The sequence below is a fragment of the Staurois parvus genome, unplaced genomic scaffold, assembly GCF_062004578.1.
Source record: "Staurois parvus isolate SC_StPar_1 unplaced genomic scaffold, SC_StPar_1.0 ptg000714l, whole genome shotgun sequence".
NCBI classification, from domain to species: domain Eukaryota; kingdom Metazoa; phylum Chordata; class Amphibia; order Anura; family Ranidae; genus Staurois; species Staurois parvus.
The window spans coordinates 3,297,330-3,322,444 of record NW_028318510.1 but is presented as its reverse complement, the minus strand read 5'-3'; the positions used below and the strand labels follow the sequence as shown (position 1 = coordinate 3,322,444).

Below are 25,115 nucleotides of genomic sequence, written 5' to 3'. Positions count from 1 at the left end.
GGAAAATGGGCAGTAAAAATTCACCAACCACCCACAAAAAAGCACTGCTGCCATTGAGGTCTGTTCACATTGATCCGATTCTTCATTTTGTAGGAATTTTAGCTTGGCATGTCATGTTTGGCAGGTTGTGCCACTTCCCAAGCACACCCACTGAAGTCATAAGTTGCTGCGTGGTATTGCAATGCAAAATCCCCCTTGGTATCAGGCAAACCAAAAGCATGCAGGAGGTGGCAGATTTGCTTCCTGAACACCTGCAAACTGACATTCAAGTGTCTTATGATTAGTCCCTTACTTAATCCCTTATGATAAAGTCGATGACGAAACGCGTCAAGGGAAAGTGACGTCAACGCGCACACGGAAACCGGAAGTTGACCGGCGGCCATCTTGGATGAGGGAAACGATCATCTGATTTCCCCTGTGCACTTCCTGGATAACAGTAAACTATTTCTGAGTACTTTTAAGCGGTTTTTAAACTGATGAAATGTGAGCATTCTAATTAAAGTTGATTATAAGATTGATTCTGGCGGTATTACACTATTGTGTTTCCTATATATTCATATTTATATGATACATGCCTGATGTGGATATATGGAGTCTCAAGGCTGTTGGATCCTGATGCTAATATGAAGGCAGACTATATTGGGTAAAGATCAATAGGAGGACTGTCTCCCACCTTCCTTTTGGAAAGATATAAAAAAAGCGTCTATCTTTCTGAATATTGGTAAGGGTATGCATTCCTTACTGCACTTAGAAGTGTCACAGTGCTGGTTGGAATAGAGCACTGAAGAGTGATTCACATTCACAAGGGTTTTCATTGTTTTTGGCTTCACAGTTTTTTTCATTTTGTTCACTTTTTTTCACGGATTATTTATATGATTGGGTATTCTCTGATATGAAGTCACTATTATTTATTTAGTTATAAAAAAAGATAATGCACTATGTGAATATTTTTTCTTTTTAAAGTACATTATCGGAGGAACTTTTTGAAAGGTTCTTTGAACACAAGATGAATTTGATTTAAAGATTGGACTTAAAGGGTTTGGACTGCACATAGTTTTTGAGGACTTATGGTATAGCATTTTCTGTTTGTTGATTTTTGTACATCTTCTGGGGTGAAGGTGTTGATGGTGCTGTGGGGAATTGGATTTATTTATTAAGAGAGTATTTTTGATTTTATTAAAAGTTCAAAATACCCTGTGCTAGTTCAGGCTATTTTACCCATTGCGACAACAAAGGACAGTTAAAAACTAATATGAACAGCTCTCAATTATTACGTTTGTGCAGCCTAGCCGCATTTCAGTAATAAATGGCAAACTTCAATTGGGCTTTAAAGCACTTCTGTAAATTGTCTTAAAAGTCAACATAAGCCTTTGCTGTATAGCTAGAACTGTACATTTGGCTTTAGAAAGTTGATGACAAGATATGGCATTGGATTACATCTCCTATCATATCAGAGGCAATTTTTTCATTTGCTTATAAATACTATATGAAAAGTGCCCTATTAGTTCTGTATGCTAGAAAGCCACACTCTGTAAACACCATCTTAGTTCCCTTATTAAATGTAGTCAATTATTCTCTGTCCATTTTCTGTGCTGCTGCTCAGTTCTGTCTTCAGAAACCCATTGCTTTTAGTAGAGCAAAATTATCCTGTAGCTACAGTTGCAAGAAAAAGTATGTGAACCCCTTGGGATTACGTGGAGTTTTGCATGAATTGGGCATAAAATGTGCTCTGAACATCATCTAAGTCACAACAATAGAAGAACACAGTCTGCTGAACATAATACTACACAAACATTAGATGTTGCCATGGTTTAATTGCACATAACAAGTAAACATTCACAGTGCAGTGAGGAAAAAGTATGTGAACCTTTGGACTTAATAACTGGTTGACCCTCCTTTGGCAGCAATAACCTCAACCAAACGTTTCCTGTAGTTGCAGATCAGACCTGCACAACAATCTGGAGTAATTTTGGACCACTCCTCTTCACAAAACTGTTTCAGTGTAGCAATATTCTTGGGATGTCTGGTGTGAATCGCTCTCTTAAGGTCATGCCACAGCATTTCAATCGGGTTGAGGTCAGGACTCTGACTAGGCCACTCCAGAAGGCGTATTCTGTGCTGTTGCAGCCATTGTTTTGTTGAATTACTTGTATGCTTTGGGTCATTGTCCTGTTGCATCACCCATCCTCTGCGGAACTTCAGTTGGCAGACAGATGGTCGTATGTTTTCCTGCAAAATGTCTTGATAAACTCTGGAATTCATTTTCCCATCAATGACGACAAGCCGTCCAGGCCCTGAGGCAGCAAAGCGGCCCCAAACCATGATGCTCCCTCCGCCATGTTTTACAGTGGGGATGAGGTTTTGATGTTGGTGTGCTGTGCCTTTTTTTCTCCACACATAGTGTTGTGTGTTCTTCCCAAACAACTCAATCCTGGTTTCATCTGTCCACAGTATATTTTGCCAGTAGTGCTGTGGAACATCCAGGTGCTCTTTTGCAAACTTCAAACGTGCTGCAATATTCTTTTTGGACAGCAATGGCTTCCTCCGTGGTGTCCTCCCATGTACTCCATTCTTGTTTAATGTTTTCCATATGTGCCAGAGATTTCTGTAGGTCTTTAGCTGACACTCTGGGATTCTTCTTTACCTCATGCAGCATTCTGCGCTGTGCTCTTGCAGTCATTTTTACAGGACGACCAAGCCTAGGGAGAGTAGCAACAGTGCTAAACTTTCTCCATTTGTAGACGGTCTGTCTTACCGTGGACACATGAACATCAAGGCTTTTGGAGATACTTTTGTAACCCTTTCCAGCTTCATGCAAGTCAACAATTCTTGATCGTAGGTCTTCTGAGAGCTCTTTTCTGCTAGGCATGGTTCACATCAGACAGTGCTTCTTGAAACCAGTAAACCCAAAACAGGTGTGTGTTTTTTAAGGGCAGGACAGCTGTCAGCAACACATCCAATATCATCACACTGATTGGAGTCAAGGTTGGCTCACTCCTGGCTCCAATTAGCTCTGGGAGAAGTCATTAAGCTAGGGCCTCACATACTTTTTCCTCCCTGCAATGTGAATGCTTACATGTTATGTGCAATTAAACCATGGCAACATCTAATGTTTGTGTAGTATTATGTTCAGCAGACTGTGTTCTTCTATTGTTGTGCCTTAGATGACATTCAGAGCACATTTTATGCCCAATTCATGCAAAACTCCACGTAATCCCAAGGGGTTCACATACTTTTTCTTGCAACTGTAAATGTAAAGATAGTTGTCAATCCAAATAAAGGACTGCACACCTTCAAAAAGTTTTACACTTTGTGTTATGATCTGCCCCCTCAGGCACATCCATGGAATGCTTCACACCTATGCTTTTTCCACTGTGTGTTGCAGAAACGCACAGCAGTTCATTTAACATGATTTCCTATGGGACAGGTTCACATCTCCACGTTTTCACCCGGTTTGTTTTTTGGAAAGTGTCAGAGTTTTTTTAAATGCAAAACGTTGCGTTTTTGGTTCTATAGACTTCAATGGAGATACTGCAGAAAAGCATGTAGTGTTTTTTTCATGCGTTTTGCGTATTATTATGCCCAGCAATAAGTTGAAAAAAACCCTCAAAATGGGGAAAAAGCGTGGCAGAAACGCACAAAAGTCCACCTAGTTCAACCATAAAAAAAAAAATTATAATCCTATACCCACAGTTGATCCAGAGGAAGGCAAAAAAACTCAGCAAAGCATGATCCAATTTTCTCCTGTAGGGGAAAAAAGTCCTTCCTTATCCCCCCAGAGGCAATCGGATATTCCCTGGATTAACTTTACCTATAAATGTTAGTATCCAGTTATATTCTGTGTCTCTAGGAAAGAATCCGGGCCTTTTTAAAAGCAATCTACTGAGCTGGCCAGAACCAACTCTTGAGGGAGTCTATTCCACTTTTTCACAGCTCTTACTGTGAAGAAACCTTTCCATATTTGCAGATTAAATTTCTTTTCTTCCAGACGTAAAGAGTGCCCCCTTGTCCTCTGTGATGACCTCAGGGTGAATAGCTCTACACCGAGTTCACTATATGAACCACTTATGTATTTATACATGTTGATCATATCCCCCCTTAATCTCCTCTTCTCAAGAGAGAATGAATTCAGTTCCTTTAATCTTTCCTCATAGCTGATCTCCTCAAGTAGTTGTACAAAGGAATTGTAATTACTGATTTTTTTTTAACCCACGCTTATCATAAATTGAACTGTGTATCAGCAACGTATCAATAAAGTTGCTCTTAATAGCACTGCAACATTTTGGCTATACTCTGATCCTTTCTCAAGCTAGTGCTACTTTTTCGTGGGCAAAGTGGCAGTCTCTTCAACTAAAAGGCTAAAAAAGATAATGTAAAGGAAAGTTATTAATGTTGCTCCACTGAAATTTTAGCAAGACTCAAGACATTCCTACCTTTTCTTTTGGGGAATGAATGATTTAAAGGGTCACTGGACTACCTTTCATTCCTAATTTTTTTCTGCAGAACAGAACCGTTCTCTGGAATCACTTGTTCACAAGCATGTCATAAAGAGATTACATACTGTACCTACAATAGGTGAACTATCGGAAACATAATGTAACTTGCCTTTGCTATCTATCTTCAGGGTGCAGCTGAATCAGCACAAGTAGAATGGATACCATTAGCAGATATTTTAGAGGTAAATGTCTATAAAATTGTACATAAAACTCTTGCCCCTCCGCTGATCACGGGGACTGAGCCCCTCTCAGCCTCGGTGGGATCTATGACATTTCTTTAATTTGTTGCCTTCCTATAAGAACTTACTACTGATTAAATGTTATAGATATTACTCCTGGACTTCTCTCTGCTGATCTGACTGTGCAAAGAATAACATTTATATGTACAGTCTGAATGTGTGTGTTTTCTGGTGTACACCTTGTATTCTCTGTACTCTGGTTTTAAAATGTTTTCTGTTAATACCTCGCTACCTATTTTCAAAACCGAAAAAAAGCACAAAATCTAAATTGTACATAAGGATCCCTTTTGTGGGTTGAAGGACTGATAATCTAGCAATGTAGATTTGCCCATCGCCGCTGAGATTCTTTGGATTCTGAGGGGACTACACTGCTGGACAGTCAAAAGAAAGGGTCACGTCACGCATACAATCATATGGATACCTAAAGACTTGACTGGACTGGAGAGTCACATGCCCACAGATTTTAGTGTGTACATAGGGCAGTTAATTAGTTAGTGGGGGTTGGGGATGGTAATCCCAAAGTTCAGTTTTAAAGGATTTCAGTGTAAGAAAACACAGTGTAATAGAACAGTCTAAGTACACTACAATCTTGAGATGTTTGAACAAAATAAAAAAGACTGAACATTAGGCCAGTCCACTCCCATTGTCTGTAATCTGTTGATCCTGAAACACACCTACTGGTGATGCTGGAACGGCTTTCTTTTTGCCTCAACATGCAGAGTCCGATGTAAAAAAACAAAAAAAATGCCAGTATTAAAAAGTTTCTGACAGCCACCAATCAGATGTTTGCCTTGGAAGTCTGAAAAAATGTGATTGGCAGTGCAGACAGCTGAAATAGAAGAGGTTCCACAAGCATATGCTTCAGGAAATACACTCAATTACCAACCTTTTAGAGCACGGGTGTCAAAGTGGCAGCCCTCCAGCTGTTGCCAAACTACAAGTCCCAACAAGGCATTGCAAGATTTACAGTTACAAGCATGACTACCAAAGGTAGAGGCATGATGGGACTTGTAGTTTTGCAACAGCTGAAGGGCCACCAGTTTGACACCCGTGTTTTTGTGCATTAGCAGTTTATTGAATCTTATGCGTTTGCTGGAATTATTTTTCAATAACTATGCTGCTCCTCCTGAAGATGGATTGTTTTCTATGCACATTAATCGATCTCCCTGAATAAGCTGTTATCTTTGTTATTCTTTAAAACCACTAAAGAAGGCCATATATGAGTTCTGACCCGATTCCCTCATCAACACATTGGAGGTGGATGGGGGAATCTTCCCAGATGCACTATTGTATTCTGACAGCTGGAGACTCCCCTGCTGTCAGAATACACATATCAATTCTGCAGCCACTGATCGATCAACTTTTATCTGACAGGACAGTTGATCAGAAGTTGATCCACCTTTCAGAGGTTCTCTTTTTAGAGGTTCTCTAGTAATACATCATCACTCTTTTGGCTCTTGCTTACTCCCTGTCTATGGCTAACAATGCCTTTAGGGCAGACACAATGAGGTAATGATTTCATGTCAGAGATGAATGGGGGAACAGTGACAACAATGCTCTAAATACAGCAGCAGTGGCATAGTGATTTTCTTGGACAGAAAGCAAGGGCATAACAACAACCCTGGCAGGAACAACAGGTAAATACTTGGGAATGACAGAACTTTTAATAATAGCAGATTTATATGTTGTGTATTGAAAGCATGGTCTTTATATACATCAGCCTGGACTTCCATTTTATAAACTATAATGCAAAACTAATAATATTTAAATACACACCATTTTATTCTTTTGCCTTTTTTATTTGGCATGAACAACCAAACATAAAAATATTACTCTTTTCTTGTTCGCAATCCAGATGCTTATCAGATGTGGGGGGAGTTGAGCTTTACAGAATAAGTTATATCTTAACAAAGATGCAAAAAGGATGTTTTTTTTTTGTTGTTTTTTTTTTTATTCCTGGCAAATTTACCATGACATTCTCAAAGAGACCTTCACTTCCAAACCATTGTCCTTTAGACTCAAAGCCATTGTCTAAGTGATTATACAGCGATTATATTATGTGAAACATTTGGTTCTTCTCAATGGCTGCACACTTGGGTCACTGTGACATTGACTGAGATAAGAGAGTGACACATCAATTTATATTGATACATTGGAGACTCGTTATTGTAGATCTGCTGATTTACACTGTGCCTCCAAACAAAAAGAATAATGACTTCCAAAGGAAAGTATTTTTATGGTTTTAAAATTTATAGGAAGACATTTCTCTCTCCCAGCCTTTAGTTTTACTATTGCATTTCAGATAGCAGAGAAAAGTGCATAAATACATGAATGCATATAATTTGTATAAATCTCAAAAAAACGTTTATTTAATTCTAGCGTTCTTTTTTTACATGCAAAATAGATTTTAGAATCTATTTAACCACTTCAATGCCAGGCACTTTTATCCCCTTCCTGCCCAGGCCAATTTTCAGCTTTCAGTGTTGTGGCATTTGAATGACAATTGCGTGGTCATGCAACATTGTACCCCTAAAAATGTTTTTATTTTTTGCTAAATAAACAAAAGAAAAAAAAAACAAACATTTGAAAAAATAAAACGCATGTATCTTCATTCTGTTGTAAAATTTTGCAAATAAATAACCTTCATAAATTTAGATCAAAATGTATTCTGCTACATTTGTTGGTGAAAATACCCTAAATTAGTGTATATTATTTAGTCTGTAGGAAAGTTATAGAATCCACAAACTATGGCATATACAGTGGATATAAAAAGTGTACACGCCCCTGTTAAAATGTCAGGTTTCTGTGATGTAAAAAAATGAGACAAAGATAAATCATTTCAGAACTTTTTCCACCTTTTAATGTAACCTATAAACTGTAGAGCTCAGTTGAACAACAAACTGAAATCTTTTAGGTGGAGGGAAGTAAAAATAAAAAACTAAAATTATATGGTTGCACAAGTGTGCACACCCTTAAACTAATACTTTGTTGAAACACCTTTTGATTTTATTACAGCATTCAGTCTTTTTGGGTATGAGTCTATCAGCATGGCAGATCTTGACTTAGCAATATTTGCCCACTCTTCCTTGCAAAAACACTCCAAATCTGTCAGATTGCGAGGGCATCTCCTGTGCACAGCCCTCTTCAGATCACTCCACAGATTTTCGATCGGATTCAGGTCTGGGCTCTAGCTGGGCCATTCCAAAAATGTAATCTTCTTGTGAAGCCATTCCTTTGTTGATTTGGATGTATGCTTTGGGTCATTGTCATGCTGAAAGATGAAGTTCCTCTTCATGTTCAGCTTTCTAGCAGAAACCTGAAGGTTTTGTGCCAATATTGACAGGTATTTAGAACTGTTCATAATTCCCTCTACCTTGACCAGTTCCAGCTGAAGAAAAATAGCCCCAAAGCATGATGCTGCCACCACCATGCTTCACTGTTGGTATGGTGTTGTTTTGGTGATGTGCAATGTTGTTTTTACACCAAACATATCTTTTGGAATTATGGCCAATTAGTTTAACCTTGGTTTCATCAGACCATAACACATTTTCCCACATGCTTTTGGGAGGCTTCAGTTGTGTTTTTGCAAAATTTAGCCGGGCTTGGATGTTTTTCTTCATAGGAAAACACTTCTGTCTTGCCACTCTACCACATAGCCCAGACATATGAAGAATACGGGAGATTGTTGTCACATGTACCACACAGCCAGTACTTGCCAGATATTCCTGCAGCTCCTTTAATGTTGCTGTAGGCCTCTTGGCAGCCTCCCAGACCAGTTTTCTTCTCATCTTTTCATCAATTTTGGAGGAACGTCCAGTTCTTGGTAATGTCACTGTTGCGCCATATTTTCTCCACTTGATGATGACTTTCTTCACTGTGTTCCATGGTATATCTAGTGCCTTGGAAATTCTTTTGTACCCATCTCCTGACTGATACCTTTTAACAATGAGATCCCTCTGATGCTTTGGAAGCTCTCTGCGGACCATGGCTTTTGCTGTAGGACGCAACTATGAAAATGTCAAGAAAGACCTACTCGAACAGCTGAACTTGATTTGGGGTTAATCAGTGGCACTTTAAATGATGGCAGGTGTGTACTGACTCCTATTTAACATGATTTTGAATGTGATTGCTTAATTCTGAACACCACTACATCCCTAGTTATAAGAGGGGTGTGCACACTTATGCAACCACATAATTTTAGTTTCTTATATTTACTTCCCACACCTAAAAGATTTCAGTTTTTTTCTCAGTTGAGTTGTTCAGTTTATAGGTCATATTAAAGGTGGAAAAAGTCCTGAAATGATTTATCTTTGTCTCATTTTTTTACATCACAGAAACCTGACATTTTAACAGGGGTGTGTAGACTTTTTATATCCACTGTATATCTGACAATCGATCAATCCTGATGTACTGACGGCCCATGTAATTTCTTGAGGCCTGAAAACGCCAGGATAGTACAAATACCCCACAAATTACCCATTTTTTTGAAAATAGACAGTTCAAAGCATTTAGTAAGAGGCACGCTGAGTTTTTTGGAGGTTGTAATTTTTTACAATTTTTTGGAAAACATAGAATTTAAAATAAAATCACAATTTTTTTTTTACATACTATCACCAATCCAGTACAGGGTTATTATATAACTGGTGTGGTGGTGATCAGGAACACTGGTGACAGTATGTAAAAAAAAAAAAATCATTTAATTTTTTATTTTTTTTTTTCAAATTTTTCTATTTGTTTAATTTTTTATTACATTATTTTTTATTTTTTTTACTATTTTTTTTCAGCACACCGTGACCAAAGCAAATCAACATTGAACTACTCTGGCAAGCAAGTGATCAGGATTTTTTTCTTTTACACATTATGATTGCCAATACCAGTGTATTTCATTGATATTTGCAATCATTATTACTGAATGAAATTTATTCATTCAGTCTGTTGTTGTGATTTAGCTGTGATTGGGCAAAGCTCAACACATGACACAGATGGACTGTGATTGGCCCTGTTTGTACCATGTGACTGATTTGACCAATCACAACTAACAACACAATTGTATACCATGGATGGCATGACAAGAAGCCATCCATTGTATCCAATTGTCATGTGATCTGCTGTGATTGATCACAGTGGTCACATGACACTGGCAAAGGGCCGGTGTAGTGATGTGTCATCAGCTGTGTCCTGTGGACACTGCCGGTGACAGATCGCGCCGCTGCACGGTTCCTTCTGACAGGATGTCATATGACGCCTAGTCAGAAGGAGGAGTGTTCAGCCCGGTTGTCAATCTGCTATAGGCCGGGTGGGAAGGTGTTAAAGTTTATCTTGGGAGTATTGGAAAGACTTCAGTGGTGCTGAGAAAGGAGCTCTTTTCTGTGCTTGGGAGCCCTGAATCCTGAGCTACTGTAATTAGTAGCAACACTCTAAGTCCCTGGCCTTACCCTATTTAGCCTATTCTGTATTCCTAAGACCCAGGAAGGCTACCTGTACTATTGATGGGTAATTCGCCATTCAGTTTGTATCACCATGCACTGCTAAGTTAAGTAAACCATAAAAGTATAATGCTTTAACCTTGGTAAAAGCTGAACAACCACAGTTGGACCCAAGTTCTAAGGATTTTCCCAAAGCTGTCTGAACTGTCACTCATCCACATTAAGAAGCCTTTTCCCTGTTCAACCTGCATAAATAAAGCTGGTCTTGTGTTACTCTGGATAAAATGCATACTCTAAAGACTAGGTAAGCTAATAATAAGTAGTAATACAATTGTTCTGCTCCAGCTTACATTGCCTAAAATTGCAAAAGTGTATCCCTTCCCAGGCTTCTCTTTCCAAGACTAGCAGTTACAAACTCGTTATTGTGATCTCTACCAGTCATTTCTATATAGGTATGTCTTCTCAAAAGGACAAAGCAAAGATAAGGGGGTGGGGGTTAAGGCAAGATGAAGATACCACAACAAATAAAGGGTGGAAAATGTATAAAAATTGGAATTCTAGATTCATGCTAACTAGCCCCGAAACTGTCCCTTCCCCTCTCCTAACACCTATGCTAACTAACCTGTGTATAAAAGATGCATATACTTATCTATTTTCAGCCCAGTCCAGTCACATGATCTCCTGTGACAGCTAGCAGTGGCTGCAGAAGAGAAAAGAGTAATGTAGGCAAGTATATGCATCTTTCTTATACAGGTTAGTTAGCATGGGTGTTAGGAGGGGGGAGGGGACAGTTTTAAGAATAGTTAGAATGAAGATGGAATTCCACTTTAACCACTTCCCGTCCAGCCCCTGTACACAAACGGCCGGACGGGAGCAATGCAAGAGTGGGTGGCCATTTATAAACGGCCTCCGCATTCCCTGCCTGTGCACGCTCCCTGGGAGCGCACGGCACCGCGATCCAGTGCCCGCTGTGTCCGGAGGTCTTCTGTGTGAGGTCCCAATCATGTGATCACTGATTGACCAATCAGTGATCACATGAATAGTAGTAAGCAAGATGTCACTTGCTGACATCATTGCTTACTACTAGTAAAATCTGTGAATGATCACAGAGGTCACATGGTACAAGGCTATTCACAACAGCCTTGTACCATGTGGCAAGCTGTGACCAATCACAGCTCTCACAGTATTTCTCAATGGCTGAAAGAATTTATGGGTGTAAAAGCAATTAGTGTAAGGAAAAAAAAACAAAAAACATCACCCCCACAAGTAGTATGGTGACACTGTACTGCTAGGGTGACCGTATGTTAAAAAAAAAAAAACATAGATAATAATATAAAAAAAATAAAATTAAAATGTAGAAACATTTTTTTAAAAAATTATAATTTTTAGTTATAAACTAATTTGGGTTATTATTTTTTTTTTTTTAACCAAAAAGATAGCTGAATACATTTTGGCCACGATTTATGAAGAAAGATTATTTGCAAAATTTTATAAGAAAAACACTTTTTTTTTTTTCCAAAATGTTTGGACTTTTTCATTTATATAGCAAAAAAATAAAAACCCCAGTGGTGAATAAAAAGTTTTATCTGTCTCTAAAAAATTCATATGGGTACAGTGTTGCATGACTGCGCAATTGTCATTCAAAGTGTGATAGCACTGAAAGCTGAAAATTGGCCTGGACAGGACGGGGGTGAAAGTGTCCGGAATTGAAGTGGTTAAATACAGTCTATGATCATAGCATACGCATTAATTTTATAACAGCAGTATAGTAATAACAATACAAACAGTAGTTATTTTTGATACTCCAGGATCAGCTTACTTGAAAATCTCTTTTCATGTTGTGAGTGTTGTCTTTCTGCTGGCCATCTCTTTCCACAACTTCCTGGATTCCCCGCATGCTTTGAGCTTCTCCTCTATTTGCTGTCAATTTCCAAGGACTACATATCCCATGGTACCTTGCTTAATGCAAACAGTGATTCCTGTACTGACTTCACCTCCTGAAACTCCTCCTCTCAGCTCTTCTGCAGTTAGGACAGCAGCCTCTGTGAATTCTCTGACACAGCAGTGCCTACTGACAGAACATAGTGAATGTGATAGAATTCAAGGCAGTAAATGCGTGGGCAACTTCACAAAGTAAGTTTCCAATTTTTAAGATCGTTCAGATTAATGGGAGCAGGCTAGAAATAATTGAAATACAATGTAGAAATTAATATATGATTTTACATTTTGACTATAGAGAAGCTTTAAGCTTTATATATTGTCAGCAGTTTTTCCAGCGTTCTGACAAAAACTAGGTATCGGGTGGATTTGTTTTTTAAACAGGAGCAGACAGAATCTCGAGCAGCTGTGCATAGTAACCTATCACCTTCAAACTTCAGCTTGTTCAATTAAACTTTGAAAATAAAAGCTGGAAGCTGATTGATTGCCATATACAGCTGTTCTAAGTTCAGCTGCTCCAGTCTTATAGTAAAGTCTCCTCAGTCAGTTACATTTATGAACTGTCTTCTCTTCCTGCTGTGGAGAAACAATCACTCAGATTCTATAAATGGTTTGAACTGCCTGTGCACCTCCTTTAACAGTGACAGCACAGGAATGGGAAAAGGTTGTTAAGTGCAACGATAGACAGACAATAGATATTAAAATATATATATATTCTTAAGAAGCAGTAACTAAGCTTTATAACAATCCCTGACTGATCTCTGCCACAGCATGCACTGTGGAGTAATTAATCCTTGAAATTCACAGTAGGAAGCACTTTCATTTCATCTTCTCACCCCCTTCCAGCAGTGACTTGACAGCTTGCTAGCCTTCTAAACACACAGTAGGTACACAGGAAGTGGGGAGAGCAGAGTGCTGAGACCTGACTTAGCCCCAGTTCACACTGATGCGGTGTGGGAAACAGCAATTCCTGTACATTTCCCGCATACCAATTGCACTGTGTTCTGCAATCTGCTGCGGGTGTCAGGGAAAGTTAAGAACATCCCAAACACAGGTCGCAAATGCAGTGTAGTGTTTATACCCATGCAATCTGGTTTCAGTGCCAATAAAAAAAGCTGCCCGCACGTTTTTGATGCAGTGTGATTTGAGCCATTCAAAATGAATAGGCTCAAATCATATTGCACAGTCATGTGTTTTGCACAGGAATACAGTGATTCCTCTGCAATTCACATGCAGTTCACAGTGTGAACCTATGCTCAAATGACTTTGGAAGCCCTTTATTTGCTGTGTCTTTCTCTTTTAGCCAATGAAATTGTGAAAATATTGCGAACTGTGAACCCGCAAAATGGAAAGTGCCTGGTGGGAAGTTACCCTGAATTTTTAGATGTAACTCCATATTTAAGTGAAAGATGTAAATTATTTTAATATATAATTACTAATTTGCCTAAACCTTTATTGCTTATTATCTTTTAGGCCCTCATCAGCAAAATTTTGGATTCTCCTCATGATCCTTACATTAGAATTAAAGAGGAATTTTGGCCACCTTATATTGAAATGTTACTCCGATATGGAATTGCATTGCGCCATCCTGAAGATCCAAACAAAATACGTCTAGAAGCTTTCCATCAATGATCTGACATACAAGCTTGGTCGATCTGTTTCTCATGTTTGTGATCCTGGCTAATATGCCTCTGAAAACAGGTTCAAGTCATCCTTTAATGAGTAGCTCTGTTGTCAGAACGCCTTTTTTTTTTTTTGATATTTCAGTTCTTTTTTTGAAAGACAGATATGAACGACAACTGAAAAAACAGAAAGAATGTGAGGTGGTTATACATTGCAGGAATGCAGATTATGGTCATAGCATAACTTGCTCTTATTATTTGGCTGGAAATAGAATAAATGTTGCCATTTTTAAAGAAACACATAAGCCAGAATGCACTTTTTCTCAGGTTGGCTGCTTCCTGAGAGTTATAGAATGGGCCATGGAAATATGTGATAACTTTTATGAAGATCAAGAGTCCTACCACCTTTATTACCTTATTTTTTAGTTATTTTTTTAACTGTAACTTTGAAAACAAAATTATATTTCAGAAAAGTGTTATTCACTAGACTTTAGACGACATTGCAGAATTTCAGCATTTCTCTCCACAAGTGGACAAGGATTGGTCTGCTGTAATGGTAATGAGCATATTTTTAATACCTGTTCTCACACTCTCAAATTTTCTAGCTCCCTGAAACATTCCTGAGCAATTAGGTGTTCATTGTTTGTCATTTTTCTATAGAGAAAAGGCAATAAGACTGTCAATGCATGTTTGACACATCCTTCAGTCAGCCAAGTCAGGAGTCAAGAGGACACTGTGGAAGGTATTAAAAAATTTACAGATATTTTGAAGGTAGTCGGTATTGATTGCTAGATTACAGTAGGCAAACCTGTACTTTGTCCATTCAGTCAAAGCAACAGGTTTGTTTTAATTGGCCAAATATCTGTAGCTTATACTTGCCTTCTTCATTCTTCACCTGCCCCATTCATTGCTAGAACGGAAAGACATCCCAGTATGGAGGGGCATTCGATTCACTTCATGGAACAGTGCGGCCCTCTTATATGTGCACCCAAAAGAAGCCTAACTGAAAAGCATTGCTTTACTTGACCTTGTTTGCACACTAGTCTCCAGTGCACTGCTTTTTGGAGTTGACTAGTTTATGTATCCAGTTGATTGGTCTTAGCTTCTTGGCTGTACATTGTTAGTAATATATTACCTATTATGTAAATATTTTATACAGCTTGGGTTGTGAACGTTTTCTGATTTTATATAAAATCAATAAATTCTTCCTGTTATAATAAAAGACAAATTCACCAGACAATGTTTGTCGTTTCTCTGGCTGTTTGGAATGTATTTTTTTCAAATGTATTTGTACTTATTTTAGGACAAAGGTTTTTCAAGAAGGTTGACCAATGAGATGGTTGTTCAGTTGGTGACCAGACATTCAAGGAGTTTGGAGGAAAAGGGGAACAAGGAGATGGGGCATGGATTAAGATTGGTGGCATCCAATAAGGGCTTTTTAAGTATGGAGGTGATTAGTGCATGTTTTAGTAGGCAGGGGAGATGCCAGAAGAGAGGGAGAGATTGAAGATAAGAGTTAGAGAGTGCAGAATAGAGCCAGAGTGTGACCGTAGCATTTGTGAGGGGACGGGGCAGGTGGTTAGGTGGGCATTAGAAAAAAGTTTAGCAACCTTGTGTATAGTAGCTGGGTTGAATGAGGGAAATAATGATTGTACTTGTAAACATGGAGTTCTAAGTGGGGGAGGTATCTGTGCAGCGGAGATCTTATCACGAATTGTATCAATCTTATTTTGGAAGTGATTGGTGAGTTCCTGGGCAGTGAGTAAGTTAGTGGGTGGAGCAGTGGAAAACGAAGTACAGAGTTGAAGATAGAGAAGAGTCGATGGGGTCTGGACGAGAAGGTGTTAATGAGAGATAAAATAGGTCTGCTTAGCAGTGTGGAGACAGGAATTGTATCTATTTATATTGGTTGAAATCTATCTGAGATTTCTTACGTCACAGGCTCTCAAGAGTTTGCCAAGGTTGTAGGGGTCAGGGCCTGTTTCTGTGTGTAGTGAGGGGGATGAGTGTGTCTATAATTGATGACACTGAACTGTTGTAGACAGAAGTGGCTTAGTTGGGACAGGATAGGAGTGAGATTTTGTCATACAGGTGGACAATTAGTATTATTATTATTATACAGTATTTATAAAGCGCCAACAGTTCGCTCAGCGCTGTACATTACAATTGGAGACAGAACATGCAACAGTACAATAGCAATACAATGTGATACACGAGGGGTTCGAGGGCCCTGCTCCTTGGAGCTTACAATCTAGGAGGGAGGGGATAGTGGTACAGGAGGAAATAGCTGTGGGGGATGGAGTGGTAGGGAGTGGAAGAGGTCAGGAATTAGCAGGGGGTGGGGTAGGCTTCCCTGAAGAGGTGGGTTTTCAGGGTGCGCCTAAAGGAGAGGAGAGTAGGTGATAGTCTGATGGATTGGGGTAGGGAGTTCCAGAGTATGGGTGACGCCCTGGAGAAGTCCTGGAGGCGGGCATGGGAGGAGGAGACTAGGGAATTAGAGAGAAGGAGGTCTTGTGAGGAGCGGAGAGTGCGTGTAGGGTGGTACTTGGATATTAGGTCGGTGATGTAGTTTGGGGCAGTATGATGGACAGCTTTGTACGTCAGTGTTAGGATTTTGAATTTGATCCGTTGGGCAATCGGAAGCCAGTGGAGGGATTGGCAGAGGGGGGGTGGCGGAAACGGAGCGGTTGGTAAGGTGGATGAGTCTGGCTGCCGTATACAGGATTGACTAAAGCGGGGATAGCCAGCGGCGAGGCAGGCCAGTAAGGAGGGAGTTGCAGTAATCGAGTCGTGATATGATGAGGGAGTGGATGAGCTGCTTAGTGGTTTCTGGGGTTAGGAACGTGCGTATTTTGGGGCGTATATGGCGCAATAGCAGAGTAGAGAAGGGTTAAGGTGGCAAAGGTTTCTATGGGTAACTTAGACAGTTGGAGGGATAGGAGGTGAAGACAAAAAGAGAGTGAAACTAGCAGGGTAGTAATCAGTGAGGAAAGTGATTGTTGGAGAGGGTGCATGGAGTGCATAGGCAGGAGACCACAGAGTCAAGGGTGTTGTCATCAGAGTGAGAAGCATGTACCCATTGTTTCAAGTCAAAGGAGGAGGTTAGACTGAGAAGTTTAGAAGTAGCAGGAGTGTTAGTATTAACAGTAATGTTAGTCACCAATAATGATTGAGAGAAAGTAGGGTAGCCAGGCAGAGAAGTCATCAGGGAAGATAGATACCGGGCCAGGGGCTGTTACACCACAGCAATTCTTGAAAAAAAACTAGAAACTATACAATGTGCTTTAAATTAGAAGAGTGATAGAGAGGGAGGTGAGTGAAGTACCTGAAAGGTGCTATGTGGGGATAGAAGAGTTCCTACTCCGCCTCCTTTTTCTCCACTGGGTCTAGGGAAGTGAGTCCAGAGAAGGCCACCATGGGAGAGGGAAGCAGGAGAAGCAGTGTCAAATTCATGAAGCCAGGTTTCAGTAACGGCAAGTAGATTAAAGGAGTTTGTAATAAAGAAGTTGTGGAGAGAGGTGTGTTTGTTAGGCAAAGCAAGCATTCCAAAGGGTGCAAAAGAAGGGGAGGCTGGTTTTGGGAAGAACGACAGGGAGCCTGAAAATAACTCAGCAACTCCTAAAGGGGTAGTGCTACACTTACTGTATATACAAGTAAACCGGCTATATATTGTTTTTCATGTAATTACATTGTGTGCTACATTGTTGTACTTCTAGGTTCTTTTGGAGGTTATGTTAAAGCAGACCTTCACTTAAAAAGTGAAATATTGCTTATTCTCTCCCTCCACCAGTCAACTGAGTTGCATGGCTTTTCAGATAAAAGGAGAAGCAAGGCCCCCCCTTTTATTTATTTTTTTTCTCTCTATCTCTCTCCTTGTCTCTCTCTTTCTCTCCCCCCCCCCCTTTTCTCCTTCGCTCTATCCTACATTCTCAACATTACCTTCCCATTTCTCTGAGTGTAGATGAACTTAGAATACCAGCAGACCCACAGGTACAACTGCAGCGCATCAGCCTCCACCCCCAGGGGTGGACGCTCAAATATCCACTGTTCTCACCATCCTCTCAATGGGTATTGCATCACATTTTTTATTTAAATGGGACCATATGAGGATTGGCTGATTTCTGTACCCAATTGTTCTGTTCACTTTATTCTATGTTGGTTTTTGTTTGGAACATGTTCTCTTCTTTTTTTTTTTCTATGTCTTCTTACTTCAAGCAATGTTAATTGATGAAACTATATGTGCTTCAGATATATTTCCCGTCAGGGATACAGGCATTTACTGAGTTTTATACATGATCCGAATGTAACCTGTACTTGTTATCATTGTGCCTCTTTTCTCAATAAAATAGTTTTTGGTTAAAAAAAGAAAGGGGAAGCGAGTACCATTTTTTTGGCTGTTCCCATTTCCTCAATCCTCACCTATGCGAGGATCATGCTGCTTATCCTGTCCCCCCCCCCCCCTTCCAAACAGCATGTCCCAGGAGGGTGCAAGACCAGTCTCCTTCTGTCACGAGATTACGCAAATGCACAGTGAGGATCCAGCTATGATTCATCAGTAAGACACAGCCTACTCCCAAACCCAGGATAGTGGCGCTGGGGACCTGTAGCAGTGAGAAGAATCAGATGTGGGAAGACGGTGTTGGAATCCATGGACTGGCAAGTACCTGATATATAAAAGCCATCAGCTAAAGTATCTACAACTGCTCATTTTTAATTTCTGCTTAAAGACATGCTGAATGTCCTCTTAAATTACATTTGTTACAAATGGATTGAAGGCCATTGTTTCTAATTCTCCTTGTGGTGTAAGTCACACTGTCTTTTTTTTAATTATTGTTTTTACGTTTTCTTACTGTATTAAATCTCAGAAAACTTGAAGAACTGCAGTAGGGAATCAAACCATATGAGATAACATCATGTTTCTGGCAATTCCAGATGGTATACTAGCCAATGACCCATCAGCAAATCCTTGTCCATCTGCTTCCCTTGATCTAAAGAACTCAAGAGCTGTCAAGAAGGCTTCCATTGTAACATTTATCTATTAACTTATTCCAAACCAGAAACCAGTTCTTTGCTGACATTTTTTTTATTACATACATTGTATAACTGAAGTTAAAGTCGGGAAGATAGTCCTGAAGCCAGCGATGGCAGCTTCCCTCGCAACTTACGATTAATTAAAAGGTCCAGTTCGTGCAACAGGTCACCAAGGTGAGAACATGACAGACTGCAGCAAGGGTGCATCACCTAATGTACGCTATCCATCATAATGTTCTTCCACACCAGCAATATTTATCCAGACACTAAACCTCTGTTTTCCTTTAAACGCATTTATCCTGTTTCCTTCAGCATAAAACTTTATTTATATGGAACACACCTTCCACTGGGACCTACAAGTCCTTCACAATTATGATATAAGGAAACCGTTTAAACCCATAAAATAAATCAAATACAAGTCTGTGAAGTAAAGACTATGAAAAGATAAAATGCCTGGATGTTGGTGATACATTAATCAAATGCCTGGGCAAATAGATAGGTCTGAGGATTGTTTTGAACGTTTTCCAGAGAAAAGGGGCCTCTTTCACTATCAAAAAGAGAGAGATGTCTATAAGGTAAATGAAAACCTGGGGCCCAGAGGATGTCAGGGAGGTTCTGGGGCAGCATATGCGCTCAATGAAGTTTGCAAGTGGAACTGTTTTAAAGTGGACGTGAACTCAAAAACTGAAGATCTGATATGTTATAAGCAACATCTAGAAATGTTACTGTGCCTAAGCTGTATCCCAAAAAAATTCCTTTTTGTTCCTGAAAATTTGTAGCTTGTTTACTTATATCTGACTGTGCCTAAAGCCACATAGCTGTATGCCTGCAGCATAGGATCTAACATATTGTGCATCTGACTGCATGTCTCTTCAGATTTGGAGTTAGATTTGGTGATGTTACTCCTGTGCTGCTCACTGTTTCTGCTGCTGGAGAGGAAGCTGTACCTGAGGAACTGCAGTGCAAGGATCTTCCTGGCTCTTCAATCCTTTCTGTGGATCTGTGCTTCCTGCACCTTTCCTGATATATATTCATCAATACCCTAGTAGTCAGCCAGGAAGGCCAGATGGCCATCTCCAGACACACACAGAGACAGTGCAAAACAGTGTAAGTCACTAATGGGAAAAAATAATGCATGGAGACTGCAGGAAGTGCTGGTGATTGGCCTTTTGTCCTCTCCATGTGTACCCCCGGTCCACAGTGCTGGCAGAGAGAAGAAGCTGCAGTTTCGTTGTGTTTACTGCTGCCCTTGTTCATGTTTTTGCAGAGGGATATAATGGGCAAATGCTTTTGTGGAGAGGATTTAATGTCTGCCCAGTGAGAGACTATTTACAAGCAAAGCTGTGATAAGAGGCTGCTGTCATTGAACTGTGTACAGGCAGTTTTATGCCCACCATCTACCCATTGGGAATACACCAAGAAAGAGGATGTGCACTGCTAGGAATGCTGGGAGGTATATATCATTATAGACTGAGCAAAGAAACTACGGATCCTTTATTCGTTGGAGCTTTGAGCAGAGGAATAAGAGGAATGTTTTTGGGGTTTTTTTCCGGGCTGAAGAGGAGGAGAGTATTGAGGACATTCAGAGGAACTGAGTATGCTTCAGGCCGTCAGCAGACCATTCACCACTGCACTTGAGGGGGAGAGAGGAGCAGTGCCAGACATCCTGGAACACCCGAGAGCTCCAGGGATGCTGGCAGAACCCACTGCCTGATCCAGGGGAAGGACACTGCGGACACTGACCAGTTGTGCTACCAACAGTGAACCACTGGCCAGAACTCACTACACTTTGACAAAACAGAAAAAATGTTGCCTGCAAGTATTGCAGATCAAGTGCCTTTATCGGTGCTTAAAGGGAAATTATCATGAGTGCTCCAACCTAGGAAATGAGACACAAACGAGCTGGCCAGCAGAAAAGAGAGGGTATATTACAGACCGGTGGCATAACACTCCTTAGTTAGGATTGCCCCAGTATAGGGTTTAGGAGGAGTTGCTCACCTATTTGCAGCATATTTCTGGCTATTGTTTAACGGTTTGCTGTGTCATAACTGTTGATCATTTTGCCACCAGAGTACTTCATATACAGTACATCTGCAATAAATATTCCCCATCCAGGCAGGTGTGTCAGAGTGTGTGGTGTCATTTGCAGAGTCCTAGGCACAGGGGACCCAGGAAACAGCGACTCCTTGGGGGGGTAAGCGGTACACATCATTGTTCAAAGTTTCCATAGTTCAGCTCATCTTTAAAAGAGCAGCTCCTGGTCATATGTTAGTTTTGGCTATGTATTGATTATCTGATGCAAACCAAATAGATGATAGGTAAAGATCTGGCTAGAAATGCACATTCAGCACTTTATAACAACTATGGGGGAAGACTTTCAGATATAATGCATTAATGCAGTATAATCATAGCTACACCTCACAGTAGACCTCGGTAATCATATGCTCTACATCTTAATTGTTTGTGGCTATTAACCACTTGCCCTCCAGAGGATTTACCCCCCCCCCCTTCCTGACCAGGCCATTTTTTGTGATATGGCGCTGCGTTACTTTAACTCAATTGTGCAGTCATGCAATGCTGCACTCAAATCAAATTTATGTCCTTTTTTCCCCACAAATGGAGCTGTCTTTCAGTGGTATTTGATTGCCTCTGCGGTTTTTATTTTTTGTGCTATAAACAAAAAAAGACCAACAATTTTGAAAGAAAAAAAACTATATTTTTTGACTTTCTGCTATAAAACATATCCAGTAAAAAAATTGAAAAACTCAAATTTCGTCATAAATTTAGGCCAAAATGTATTCTGTGACATGTCTTTGCTAAAAAAAAATTCCAATACGTGTAAATTAATTGGTTTATGTGAAAGTTATAGCGTTTACAAATGGCGGTATACAGTGAATATAAAAAGTATACACATCCCTGCTAAAATGTCAGGTTTCTGTCTGTGATGTAAAAAAATGAGACAAAGATAAATAATTTCAGAACTTTTTCCACCTTTAACCTCCCAAGCGGTAATCCCAAGTGTGGCTCGGGGTTAATTTTCAGTACCAAAAGCGGTAACCCTGAGCCACACTTGGGATTACACTGTCCTGTAATGTACCTTGTCATGCGATCCCCTAATGTCGCCTGGCCGTGTCCTCCGGCCCATGCCAGCGTCCGTCTTCTGGGTTCCGTTCCCTGCGACGCTGGAGGGGGGCGGAACCGGTGGGAGATTCAAAAAAGTAAAAACATGACATACACACAATACATTATAATCTGTTAGGATTACATTACTGTATTAAACCATTTCATCTCAGTTTTATCCCTAGTGCTTTGTCCTGTGCCCTGCCTTCTGCCTGGAAACTTGAGAACATCCATGGCATCCAGAAAGCTTCCCTCTAGCCCCCAGTCACATCGGGTGCGATTTGCATGCCAGGCGACTTGCAAATCGTATGCCAAGTTGCACCCTATTGTTCACAATTACAGAGGTCATATCAGTGCGGTTCCGACTTGGTCGGAGCCGCACCGATTTCTAAAGTAGTTCATGCACTACTTTTCGTGCGATTTGCATAGACATCTGTGTCAGATGTCTTGCAAATCGCAAGGAAATCAGCAGGTCACTCGATTTTGAAATCGTGCAACCTTACTGTAAGCTGCACGATTTCAAAATCGGCTTTGATGTGACCAGGGGCTTGGGTCAAAATCAATTTTAGGCTCCGTTCACATCGAATACGATTTTGAAATTGTGCAACTTACAGCAAAGTTGCACGATTTCAAAATCTGGTGAGATGCCAATTTCCTTGCGTTTTGCAGGACATCTGACACAGATGTCTATGCAAATCGCAACAAAAGCAGTACCTGTACTACTGTTGAAATCGGTGCAGCTCCAACCAAGTCGGAATCTCACTGATATGACCGCTCTGATATGCCTAGCCAATCCCTGGGGGAGAGTGCCCCGATGGTGGCTGGGAGTGAGCATAGCCTAGGGCTTGGAGTGAGCATAGTGTAAGGCTTGGAGTAGAGTGGTTCTTGTCCTGGAGGAGGAGATCCCAGGCCGAAGGGTTGCTGTCCTTCTAGGCAGTAGAGATGTGTGATTTGTTTCATTATGAATCAAAATTTTCATTATTACATATGATACATCCAAAGCACAATAGTAATGAATTTCACTGAGTCCTAAAATAAATTATACCGAAAACAATTAATTTGTATACATTTGTTTCATTCCTTTGCAACTTCAGGGGTTTTTTGTAATTTCAATAATATGTGTCATACTCTGTATTGCTATTATTGGCCAAAGTCCTAAAGCATCAAAGTTGCAAGCAAGTCACAGTACTGGAAACATAATGAATGAATCTGAATCTTCCGAAAAAACTTCTGAAAATAGGAATTGATTCAGAACAATGGATATAGGAAACTAATCCGAATATACATAACAAATTCTGAAAATGAATCATTCTAACAACGAATATGATGAAACAAAATGATTGATTTAATGAATGAATCCGAAAATAAACACATTTTTTCGTCATGCGCATCTTTATTGGGCAGTCCAAACTGTGTTTCTTCATTTTGCTCAACGAGGTCTCAGCTGTGCTAGCTGGAGGGCCTGTTCTACTGAACTCTGCTGGAGCTGACTGAGGGACTTCTTTTGGGGATCTGGTCTGAAAAATGTACAGGTGTTACAGTTAGGTCCATATATATTTGGACACAGGTACAATATTAGTTTTTTGCAGGTATTTACCAAAACATATTCAAGCTATAGTTATATCATGGATATGGGCTGAAAGTGCACACTCTCAGGTTTAGTTTGAGGATATGTACATCCAAATTGGAGGAAAGGTTTAGGAATTACAGCTCTTAAGAGTAGCCATCCCCCCTTTTTCAAAGGACCAAAAGTAATTGGACAATTGAATCAAAAGCTGTTTCATGGCCAGGTGTGGGCTACTCCTTCATTATTTCCTCATCAATTAACCAGGTAAAAGGTCTGGAGTTGATTCTAAGTGTAGTATTTGCATTTGGAATCTATTGTCATGAATCTACATCATGCGTTCAAAGGAGCTGTCCATGCAAGTGAAACAGGCCATTGTAAGGCTTCAAAAATTAAACAAATCCATCAGAAAGATAGCAGCAAGATTATGATTGGCCAAATCAACAGTTTGGTACATTCTAAGGAAAGAACAACGCACTGGTGAGCTCAGCAACATAAAAAGACATGGAAGTCCACGGAAGACAACAGTGTGGAGAAGGCTTGGAACAGCTCATAATCCAAAGCACACAACGTCATCTGTAAAACATGGTGGAGGCAGTGTGATGGAATGGGTATGCATGGCTTCCAGTGACACTGGGTCATTGGTGTTTATTGATGATGTGACAGAAGCAGCCGGATGAATTCTGCAGTGTTTAGAGATATACTGTCAGCTGGGATTCAGCCAAATGCAGCAACATTGATTGGATGGTGCTTCACAGTATATATGGACAATGATCCAAAACACACTGCAAAAGCAACCCAGGAGCTTTTGAAGGAAAAGAAGTGGAATATTCTGCAATAGCCAAGTCAATCACCTGATCTCAACCCAATTGAGCATGCATTTCACTTGCTGAAAGCAAAATTAATGGCAGAAAGACCCACAAACAAAGAACAACTGGAGACAGCTGCAGTTAGAGCCTGGCATGCATCAGAAAGGAGGAACCCCAGTCGTTGGTACTGTCCATGGGTTCCAGACTGCTGGCAGTCATTGCCAGCAAAGGATTCTCAAGAAAATATTAAAAATTAACATTTTATTTATGACTATATTCATTTGTCCAATTACATTTGAGCCCCTGAAAATGGAGGGACTGTGTATAAAAATGGTTGCAGTTCCTAAAATTTGTACTTGATATTTACAGTTGTGTTCAGAATAATAGCAGTGTGCTGAAAAAAGCGAATAAAGCTCAAAATCCTTCTAATAGCTTTTATTTCCAAACACACAAATGCATTGGGAACACTACACATTCTATTCCAAATCAAAACATGAAGAAAAATATATCAAATTTGTGTTGTTCCTCTAAAAAAAAATTGAAGAAAAGTGAATATTAGACTGTTCAAAAACATAGCAGTGTTTGTATTCTTCTTTACCAACTCAAACATTCACTATATAAATGTTTGAAGATTTTGCTTTACTTTGAATCACTTAATGAATATTTAGTTGTATAAGCACTGTTTCTGAGAACTGCTGTACATCTGTGTTGCATGGAGTCAACCAACTTCTGGCACCTGTGAACAGGTATTCCAGCCCAGGATGATTGGACTACATTCCACAGTTCTTCTCTATTTCTTGGTTTTGCCTCAGAAACTGCATTTTTGATGTCACTCCACAAGTTTTCTATTGGATTAAGATCCGGGGATTG

The 25,115-nt window shown here is 40.0% G+C and overlaps 1 protein-coding gene across 2 annotated transcripts in view; it reads left to right on the top strand.

The window, feature by feature from the left end:
- CENPK (centromere protein K) overlaps positions 1-18,090 on the top strand; it is an 84,336-nt gene extending 66,246 nt beyond the window's left edge. The window contains exons 10-11 of one of the 2 annotated variants that reach the window (XM_089653460.1): positions 4,625-4,678; positions 13,573-18,090. In XM_089653460.1, the coding sequence (XP_089509586.1) occupies positions 4,625-4,678; positions 13,573-13,731 (213 nt within the window). In that variant the 3' untranslated portion in view covers positions 13,732-18,090. The remainder of the gene's footprint in view (positions 1-4,624; positions 4,679-13,572) is intronic. The other variant, XM_089653461.1, reaches the window with a different exon arrangement.
- The last annotated feature ends 7,025 nt before the right edge of the window (positions 18,091-25,115 follow it).